The sequence below is a fragment of the Chrysemys picta genome, chromosome 22 (genome assembly GCF_011386835.1).
Source record: "Chrysemys picta bellii isolate R12L10 chromosome 22, ASM1138683v2, whole genome shotgun sequence".
NCBI lineage: Eukaryota > Metazoa > Chordata > Testudines > Emydidae > Chrysemys > Chrysemys picta.
In genome coordinates this window covers 21452400-21462910 of record NC_088812.1, presented here as the reverse complement: position 1 = coordinate 21462910, position 10511 = coordinate 21452400, and the positions used below count along the sequence as shown (strand labels likewise).

At 47.2% G+C, this 10511-nt stretch overlaps 1 protein-coding gene across 1 annotated transcript; it reads left to right on the top strand.

Moving 5' to 3' along the window:
- The first annotated feature begins 5868 nt into the window (after positions 1–5868).
- On the top strand, positions 5869–10028 carry LOC135977031 (uncharacterized). The gene is made up of 4 exons (XM_065575615.1): positions 5869–5956; positions 6403–6472; positions 6585–8464; positions 9459–10028. The coding sequence occupies exons 3-4, from the start codon at positions 7888–7890 to the stop codon at positions 9932–9934; spliced, it is 1053 nt and encodes a 350-aa protein (XP_065431687.1). The 5' UTR covers positions 5869–5956; positions 6403–6472; positions 6585–7887; the 3' UTR covers positions 9935–10028.
- Positions 10029–10511: the final 483 nt, after the last annotated feature.

Genomic DNA, 10511 nt, shown 5'->3' with positions numbered 1-10511 from the left:
GTCAGGTTGCAGGGCTCTATTCAGAAATCAATTTCGCCACCCCCCTGCATTCTTTTTAGCTCTCCCATGAATTACTTCCAATTTGTTGATCTCTCTGGGAATGTGGTGCTAGAAAATGCAATAATGCAGATGCAGTCACACCTCAACTGAACAGAGAGGAACTGGTGTCTTCCTGCTTTGTGCCATGATCCCTGTGTGTAAAAGACCCAACCCACATGGCTCTTTGTGGGAGCCATCACACTTTGCATATACATGTTGACTTTGTTTTTCATGGTCACCCCCAGGGCACTTGTTGCTTTCCACTTTTCTCCCTCCGATTATGTCAGTTACTTCTACCTCCTTTCCAGATGTGCTAGTTGGCAGTTTTCTGAAATGAATCTTGTTCTCTGCTCAGGTTTTTAATTTCTCTGTGTCCCTCTTTATTTTTTCTCTGTCCCAGCTGATACTACAACTCCTCCATATTTAGTATCATCTGTGAATTTCTATACTGATGGGCCTCATAAAAGACACCTTCGAGTGTGTGACTGTCAATGTAGATCTAACTGCTGAGCTAATTTCCCCTAGGAGCTGTTGAGGATTTACTGCGGGAGTTGGGTATTTTGTAATTACAAATTTACAAATTCTGTCTGGAGTGGATAGAGCAAGGGCAAGGTGCTCATTTGTATTGTTTGTTTTAAATAAATGAAACTCAATAAGGGGGCGTGAAGGAGGCTTATTCTGGCTCTTTTCTCTCCAGGAAGATTAAAATATGTAAATTGCTCGGCTGCTTCTGAAGTGCTGCTAAATGCAGTGATTGGAGGACATGGCATGTTTTACACCAATTAAGCCAATGGATTAGTTGTGTGAGCATGCAGGCTGAGGAGTCAGTGTGGCCTAGTGGATAGGACTCTGGATAATGTCTCAGGAGACATGGATTCTCTTCCTGGCCACGGACCTGCTCTGTTATGATAAGACTTGGGCTAGTCATTTCATGTGTGGATTGTAAACTCTTTAGGGTAGGGGCTTATTAGCCAAATTACTGTGTGGCCATCAAGAAAAAACTTTTCTCAATTGTTCTCTTTTATGGTTTGTCCCCAGAAAAACAGAGTAGACATTTACTGTGTCCTGGAGAAAATATTACAGCAGGACACCGGGGGCCTAGAGAGAAGGCTACTGAAGAAAATAATAACCCTGGCCTCCAACCACAGGAGAGAGACTCAGGTAAATTAGTTCTCCCGAGATACTAATCAAAGGATCCAAAGCTTTAACTAATTAAAACTCTCTTTTTTGGGGGTAAACTATATACTGAAATGAAAATGTATTCTCCTGTTAGAGGCCCACACCTTCCTCCAGACCAAAGCCCAGGTCCTAGACAGCACTTGTGCACATGCATAAGTTGGGAGAACTCACATGCGAAAGTTACACATGTGCTTAAGTGCTTTACAGGATCAGGACCTGAGACACATGATATCAGACACAGAGACAGGCCTATGGTTTCTGAACGAGCAAGTCTTTCCTGAAGTCTACTAGGGATTTCATTATTGATCCTGATGTTATGTGGAAAGTGCTCTGATACTATAGCACCTAAGACAGACAGAATCTGAGCTGTCTCCAAAAGCAGCAGCATTGGATTTAGAATATAGTTTGCCAGCAGGAAAACCCATGGAAAAATCCCTCTCTTGTTCCAAAGGAAGTCAGCCTCCTTTTGGGGGACAGTTTATTCCAGGAAAGCTCTCTGAATATCTTGAAGCTGCCCAGTCTGTGTCTCACTACCTCCTCAGGGAAGGGCAGGGAAAAATATCATGTGACTGTGGTGACCAATCATCCACCACAAGTAGCTAATAGTAAATAGTCTAACTAAGCAGCTTGCAAGCAACTCAAAGGCTGAAAATTGTTTAGCCAAATGACTCGATGAATATTTATGACTAATGACTCTATCCACAGAAAGTTGGGAGGGTTCATTCACAACTTGTGCATAGAAATAAGGACTTGACTCATATAAACAACTCTGGCTAGTGCAACCGGCTTCAGTCACCTCAGCCTCTCTCCCTCTCTCTCTCTCTATTTTTTTTTTTTTTAGGAAGCAACAAATGAACTAAAAGTGGCCACTAGCAAGACCTTCGTGACCCTAGCACGCTGCTATTTCTATGCTGTGATGTACAAGCTGCAGTGTCATCTGAAACCACTGGAGCTGCCTGAAGATTTTACTTTAATTATGTTGGGCAACCTGTCATCAGCCTATGGTATGGTAACTTCCATCTTTTGTTTCAAAGTTATTGTCTTTCATTTAGTGTAAGCAGAGTCAGGATAAACTCTACCCTGACATCTGGTGGTGAATTATGGTGAGGGTTGAAAAGAACTGAAGGGGCTGACCTTGTTTGCATAGGCACACCTACCCGCCTAACCTGGGACAACAACAACTGAAAGTGGTTACTTTGGCTGGTGTGGGATCCCCAGTTTCTCTGTTTTTGGGGCAGGAAGAATAAAGTGTTTTTACCCTGATTCAGTGAATCAAGGCCAGTGGAATTGTTGCATGACAGAGAGACTCACCAGTAATTAAGTAGCACTTGCTAGACAAGGGGCATGGGTGACAACTTCCAGTGAATTGAGAGAGAAGCAGAGGGCTTGGAATATCAATTGCACCATTGCCCTGCTCTGCTGCTGAATGTCAGAGTTAACTTTGAGTCCATTAGGACTCTAGTTACAGGCTGCTGAGCTGAATTTGCTTTGGGTCAATGGTGCACCAGCACTAGAGCTCCCCTACTATGAGCTGAAATCACAAAAGAGCTAAAGTTATTAAGATCTGAGATCACTGAATGCTGTGTTAAACAGTAGGGGAGACTGAAGCTGTATTGCTAAGTGGCTGGCAGAGCAAGTTTGCGGTGATGGCTGGAGGAGCAGCGTGTGGCGTGGAGCCTTGTGGGGACAGAAGGAACAGTGAGCGGAGCTGTTTGTGGGGACGGCTGGAGTGGCTCACAGGATCTTTTAGATCATAAGCTCCTCAGAGCAGGGGCTGCCATATGTTGTCTCTGGTCAGTGCCAAGCCAACTGTCAATGGTTGAAAATTAATACTAAGGAGGCTTGAGGGTCATTGCTTTGGATTATGTAACTAGATTGATATAAAAGCATTGCCTGTCTATTTCATCTACCGTTCTATGCAGTGCTGTTGTAGCCATGTTGGTCCCAAAATATTAGAGTGACGAGGTGGGTGAGAGAAACTAGTTAAAGATAGGTTTCAGAGTAGCAGCCGTGTTAGTCTGTATCCACAAAAAGAACAGGAGTACTTGTGGCACCTTAGAGACTAACAAATTTATTAGAGCATAAGCTTTCGTGGACTACAGCCCACTTCTTCGTATGCATCCGAAGAAGTGGGCTGTAGTCCACGAAAGCTTATGCTCTAATAAATTTGTTAGTCTCTAAGGTGCCACAAGTACTCCTGTTCTTTTAATTAAAGATATTGTCTCACTCACCTTGTCTCTCTTTCATCTACTCTCAGTACCACATGAGCAAGAAGTAAGGGGCCATATTCTGTCTTCAGTGCAGGGCCGGCTTGGAGCGCAGCAAGCAGGTGCTTGGGACAGCCAACGGAAAGGGGTGGCATGTCCCGCTCTTCTGCGGCAAGTCAGCAGCAGGTCCCTCAGTCCGTCTCGGAGGGAAGGACCTGCCGCTGAATTGCCGCCAAAGAATGAAGCGGCGGCGGTAGAAGTGCCGATCGCGGCTTTTTGTTTTTTCCATTGCTTGGGGCGGCAAAAATGCTGGAGCTGGCCCTGCTTCAGTGGGGCTATACAGTTGTAAATGAAGTCATGAGACAGCTATAACTTCTTGGGTAGTGATATTTACTCACCATCTCTGTTGGTTGAAGCTTTCTGGTGCAGAGTGTGTGGTCACTTTTGGAGTTGAAATACCCATGATTTGGAGGGAACCAATGCATCATGGACTTGTTTGATAGCATCGGGTCACTACGCAACTGCTTAAACATTAAAATATGTAGATGGCATCAGAGACATTCTGGAAGCTTCAAGCAGCAAAGGAGAAAAGTGTTTAGCTGCAGGAAGGAATTAGATTTTCACCTTTTTTATCAATAACCTGGCAGAGGACATAAAATCATCACTGGTAAAGTTGGCAGATGAGATAAAAATTGGGGAGTGGTAAATAATGGAGAGGACAGCTCACTGATTCAGAGTGATCTAGATCGCTTGGTAAACTGGGCGCAAACAGGTGCATTTAAATATGGCTGAATGTAAATGTCTGCATCTAGGCACAAAGAATTTAGGCCATACATAACATGCTGGGGGATGCTGTTCTGGGAAGCAGTGACTCTGAAAAAGATTTTGGGGGTCATGGTGAATAATCAGCTGAACACGAACTCATGCTGTGGCCAAAAAAGCTAAAGTTGGGATGCATAAAAAAGGGAATCTCAAGTAGGAGTACAGTGGTTATTTTACCTCTAAATCTAGCACTTGTGTGACTACCGTTGGAATACTGTGTCCAGTTCTAGTGCCCACAATTCAAAAAGAGTGTTGATAAATTGGAGAGGATATTGACAGAAGAGCCACAGTGACTAAAGGATTAGAAAACATGCCTTACAGTGGTAGAATCAAGGAACTAAATCTATTTAGTTTAACAAACAGACAGTAAAAGGGTGCGTGATGGGGTTTACCTACCCTGCATTGGTTCAGCAGGGGTTAATCATACACTGTGGGCGGAGGAGGCCATGCCCCCTCATCTCTGCTGGTCATGCTTCAGCTGGAACCAGGATATAAAAGAGAGCTGCTCAGCTCAGTCTGGGATGACTGCCGAAGGGAGCAGAGGTGCATTGCAGGCTCCTGCAGAAAGACTGCCAGTGCTCCAGGATTCAGAGGCCAGCCAGGTTGTGGCTGCAACTGACCCCCAGCCACCCAATGCCAGAGATGGAGGAGAGACCACAGAATCCCTGAGACTACCAGCTGCTGAAGAACGGGTGGGAGGTAGCCTAGGTGGACTGAGCACTGATCCAGTTGAGGTACCGGGCTTTGACTCGGCATGTTTTGGAAGGATCCCTGCTGAGTTGATGGTAGATACCCCTGTGGCAAGACAGGGCCCTGGGCTGGGACCTGTGGAATAGATAGGAGCCAGTGGAGAAGGACTGGCCACTAGGCAACACTTCCCTGCCGCAAAAGGTGGTTCTATTGACTCTGGCCACTAGGCCGCATTGCCCTGCTGCCAAGGGCGGTTCCGTAGACTCTGGCCACTAGGCCGCACTGCCATACCTAAAAGGGCAGCTCTAGTGACTCGTGCTGTTGGGCCGTGGAACCTCACCCAAGGGCTGCTGCACTGATCCCGACCATTAGGCTACACTGCCTAGGAGCCAGAACTGCTGCGGTGGCTAGGGAGACTAGGCCAGTTGGGCCGTCTCAGATCTACTTCAATTCCTTCACAACCTGGTACCACCCTGAGGGGTGGACCTGTCCTGTGACAGGGTGATTTAATTACAGTCTATAATATCATACATGAGGGACTCATGTTTTATAATGGGCTCTTCAGTCTAGCAGAGAAAGGTGTAACTTGATCCAATGGCTATAAACTGAAGCTAGACACATTCAGACTGGAAATACAGCGTACATTTTTAATGGTGAGATAATTAACCATTAGAACCATTTACCAAGGGCCGAGGCGGATTCTCCCTCACTGACAGTTTTTAAATTGAGATTGGGATGTTTTTCTAAAAGCTCTGCTCTGGGAATTATTCTGGGCAAGGTCTATGGCCTGTGTTGTACCGGAGGTCAGACTAGATGATGGCAATAATCCGTTCCAGCCTTGGAATCTAGGAATCCCCTGAAGCTGCTTCAATCACTACATATTGCTCCTGTGTGTGCCACCATCTGACTTTCACCCTCTGTTGCAGAGTCTGAGCCAGCTCTTGGAGGTCTCTTTTGAATATAAGATCCCTCTACCTAAAGAGAAGTTTCAAGCCATCTGCAGTGCTCTGCACAACCAGGTGAGGGGTGGTTTTGCTTGGATCCCTTGAGCTTAGGCACAGCAGATCTGAAGCATATTAACAATAAAAATCTATCGAATGATAGTGCAGAGCCTGGGCACCTCCTCATGCCTTACTGATTTCTGCAGGCTCAAGAGTAAGCAGGTAGCGGTCTCATTTTCTTAGCAAATGTCCAGCTCAGTTTGTAAAGCAATTTCACCATAAGCCGATTATCAGGGGGAGTCAGAGTTGTATAGTAAAAACTGTGGCTGTGTCTTGATTCGATCAGCTCTTATCTAATGTATTGGTCATTGTGTTTGATTCTTGCTGTGCATTCAGTACCATCTACCTGGGGTTCAGACCTCTAGTTGGACAAGTAGGAAGTGGAAGCTTAGAAATTAATTGAACATTTTCTTTTCAATTGCTTCTGATTAGTTTTTCTTTGACCATTTCCCTTCTTCCCACAGATCTGTTCTCAAGCTAAGCCGCTCAGCACGGAAAATCACGCAGAGCTGTTGGATTGTGTAGTTCTGCTAGGTAAGGGGAAGAGACTCCGAGTTGCACAGTGGTTTCCTTGTAACTTCCTTTGTCAGGTATGGTAAGAATAAGAGTTCTGTTGTCAGTGAGGACGTGATTTGTTCCCTTGCAGCCCGTTCTTCTCCTGATGATCTGATAGCATTTCTGCACTCGCAGCTGGAGATTGAGAATGAGGCTGTTCGTGTGGCCTCTTTGAATCTGCTCAGTGCTATGGTTGGTGCCGACTGTAAGTAACACAGGAGCAACTGTGCCAGCTGCCCTCTTGGCCGACATGCTGAGGGTTAAGTTGGGGACATCCAGCGCTAAAAGCATGAGCTACTATAGATTGAGCTAAAGAACCAAGGCTTTGTAGGCACGGCAGGGCTGTAACAGACTCATCGCCTCTGCAAATGGGGCACAGAGGCTCTATAACACATAGTCACCAGTGGTTTGGATTTTCCTAAGGGACCAAATGCTGCCTTAAGTTACCCCCGTATGGCCACACAGCAATCAACAGGTTCAACTAAATGCTGAATGTAGCCCAAGATATTTTTCAAGGTATTTTTCAACTTCAAATACAGAAGTTAACTTGGGGCTAAGGCATGTTAAGAATAATCAGATAAAAATAAAATAGGACTCCTGACTCGATAATTGTAAGTATTATATACTATAGACTAGATTCTGAGTTCTGTTCTACTGGTGTAAACACAGATTAACTTCAGTGACCTCAGTCTATCTAACACTTTTATAAGATTTCCATCATGGTAGTATGATGGCACTATTTATAGAAATGGAATTACTTTAGATTTACACTGGTGTAACTGAGACCAGAGTCTGGTCCTATGTTTTTCCCACTGATTCTGTAGATGAGAGAAGCTTGGTACTATTCTTAAATAAGGCTCTTTGAAATCCAGGATTAATTCCAATGTGGAAAGTGAGTGAGTGAAACAAAGAAGTACTGTACACCTCTCCTTACCTTTCAGTGCCCGAGACAAGAGTTAAAAAGTTTCTGATTGTGAAGGCAGTGAAATCCACTCTCAGGCCTGGTCTACACTAGGCGTTTATGTCGAAGTTAGCGCCGTTAAATCGAATTAACCCTGCACCCGTCCACACTGCGATGCTATTTAGTTCGACATAGAGGTCTCTTTAATTCGACTTCTGTACTCCTCCCCGACGAGGGGAGTAGCGCTAAATTCGACATGGCCATGTCGAATTAGGCTAGGTGTGGATGGAAATCGACGCTAATAGCTCCGGGAGCTATCCCACAGTGCACCACTCTGTTGACGCTCTGGACAGCAGTGCGAGCTCGGATGCTCTGACCAGCCACACAGGAAAAGCCCCGGGAAAATTTGAATTTGAATTCCTTTTCCTGTCTGGCCAGTTTGAATCTCATTTCCTGTCTGGACATCGTGGCGAGCACAGCAGCACTGGCAACGATGCAGAGCTCTCCAGCAGTGATGGCCATGCAGTCTGGGAATAGAAAGAGAGCCCCAGCATGGACTGATCGTGAAGTCTTGGATCTCATCGCTGTGTGGGGCGATGAGTCCGTGCTTTCCGAGCTGCGATCCAAAAGAAGGAATGCAAAGATCTACGAGAAGATCTCTAAAGACATGGCAGAGAGAGGATACAGCCGGGATGCAACGCAGTGCCGCGTGAAAATCAAGGAGCTGAGACAAGGCTACCAGAAGACCAAAGAGGCAAACGGACGCTCCGGATCCCATCCCCAGACATCCCGTTTCTACGAGGCACTGCATTCCATCCTCGGTGCTGCCGCCACCACTACCCCACCAGTGACCGTGGACTCTGAGGATGGGATACTGTCCACGGCCGGTTCCTCAGACATGTTAGGGGACGGGGAAGATGAGGAAGGAGATGAGGAGGGCGAGGCAGTTGGCAGCTCTCACAACGCTGATTTCCCCGACAGCCAGGATCTCTTCATCACCCTTACAGAGATCCCCTACGAAGCGTCCCCAGCCATTACCCCGGACACAGAATCTGGTGAAGGATCAGCCAGTAAGTGTTGTAAACATCTAAACATTTATTTTTAACAAAACAGGAATATTAACAATTAAAAGAATGGGTTGTTCATGATTAGTGTGCCCTAGGCGCTTAACGGTTTAGTAAGGGGCAGTGCAAGTTTTGAAAAGAAATCTAGCAATGTCCGGTTTTCAGTGATTGTCCTGCACAAGCCGCTCTACTGTGTATTCCCTGCTACTGCAGCTACAGTAAAATGCGGTCTATATGTGCGGGGATAGAGCAGTAATCCTCCTGGGACATCTCGATGAAGCTCTCCTGGAGGTAACTTGAAAGCCGTTGCATGAGGTTCTTGGGGAGAGCGGCCTTATTGGGTCCTCCGAAGTACGACACGTTGCCGCGCCACGAGATTATCAGGTACTCGGGGATCATTGCTCTGCACAGCAGGGCGGCATACGGCCCTGGTCTTTGGAGGCTTTCCCGGAGCATTCTCTCTTTGTCGCTCTCGGAGATCCTCATCAGGGTGATGTCGGCCATGGTGACCTGCTTTTAATTAGGTAGGGGAATGTTAGTGTTGGGACTGCTTTCCCGTTCCTTTACAGAACTGTCACCGCTGGTTTGCAGCCACGCGGTGGAGGCGGGAGAGGGGCAGCCGAAAGGGATCATTCCCGGGGACAGCCGCGAGGGGGTGGGACAGGGGCAGAGTTCCCGCTTGCCGGATTGCTGGCAGCAGGGACTGACATTGATTTAAATGTGAAATGAGGCCAGTGGTAATATAAAAGTTTTAAACTGCCACAAGTGTACGGCTTACCATGTCTGCCTGCAACAGAAATTCCGTTGTGCTGCCTCGCTTCTCAAATGTGCTGTTCAAGACCCCAGGCACAGAATGCGAAGGCCGAGAATTCGACCTTGTGCTGAGTGCGCATGTGAAAGGTGCTGTGCATGGTCTTGTTCACAGAGAAAGACTATGTTCTTTGTTCACAACTACATTTATCTTTCAGAGGAATTCACTCCCTTTTTCCCATTTCCACAGCCCCGTCTGCGACTGTCTCACAACCTAGCCTGGAATCACACTCCCAGAGGCTAGCGCGGATTAGGCGTAGGAAGAAGAGGACACGGGAGGACATGTTCTCTGAGCTTATGGCCTCTTCCCAAGCCCAGGCAGCACAGCAGACCCAGTGGCGGGAGAACTTGACCCGAATGCACCAAGCCAACATGGATCGGGAGGAGAGGTGGCGGCAGGAAGACCAGCAGGCGACTCAAACGCTGCTTGGACTACTGAGGGAGCAAACGGACACGCTCCGGCGCCTTGTGGATGTTCTGCAGGAACGGAGGCAGGAGGACAGAGCCCCGCTGCAGTCCATCTCTAACCGCCCTCCCCCGCCACCAAGTCCCATACCCACCTCACCCAAAGTGCAAAGAAGGAGAGGCGGCAGAGTCCCTGCTAACTCTCACTCCACCCCTGCAGAGAGCTCTAGTAGCAGAAGGCTCTCATTTCCCAAAATTTGAAAAGTTCTTTCCTTCCTGCCTGACACAAGCCCACGTCCAAGTTTCACCTCCCAATGCCATGTGTAGTTGATAATAAAAAATTCGTTTCTGTTAACTACTGTTTCAATCATGTTCTTTTGGAGGAGGAGGGGAAAGGGGGTTGGAAATTGGACAGGACAGTCTCCTTTGGCAGGGTACATAGTCGGGGGCAGGCACAGCAGCAGGGCACATACACAGTGCAGTGATGCAGTGACTAGTTGCCCCGGTTAGTCTGGGAGGTTGTTTTGATGTAATGTTGGGGGGGGTGGGTTGCTCTGTGACTTTGTGGCGGGGGAGGGCAGTTACAGATCTTAAGCGCCGGTCCTTAGACAGGATCACAGAGCCACACAGCATGGGATCTGTAACCGTCCTCCCCCTGCCACAAAGTCAAATAGACCTCCCATACACACAGTCCCGATCAGGAGGGGTGACAGGCTCCGTTGAAACAAGCATCCCACCGCAGCGGAGCCTGTCAATCCTTGAGTTTAGAAGCTGCATTCGCATCACAACACTAGACCCGCCCCGCACCACAGTCTGCGTCCCAGTTTTAAAAAATTCC

Bases quoted from the DNA above. Each gene is read 5' to 3' on its own strand.
- LOC135977031 (XM_065575615.1), top strand. From the start codon at position 7,888: ATGCAGAGCTCTCCAGCAGTGATGGCCATGCAGTCTGGGAATAGAAAG. The intron at 8,465-9,458 runs GTAAGTGTTGTA...CCATTTCCACAG, and splicing joins ATCTGGTGAAGGATCAGCCA to CCCCGTCTGCGACTGTCTCA.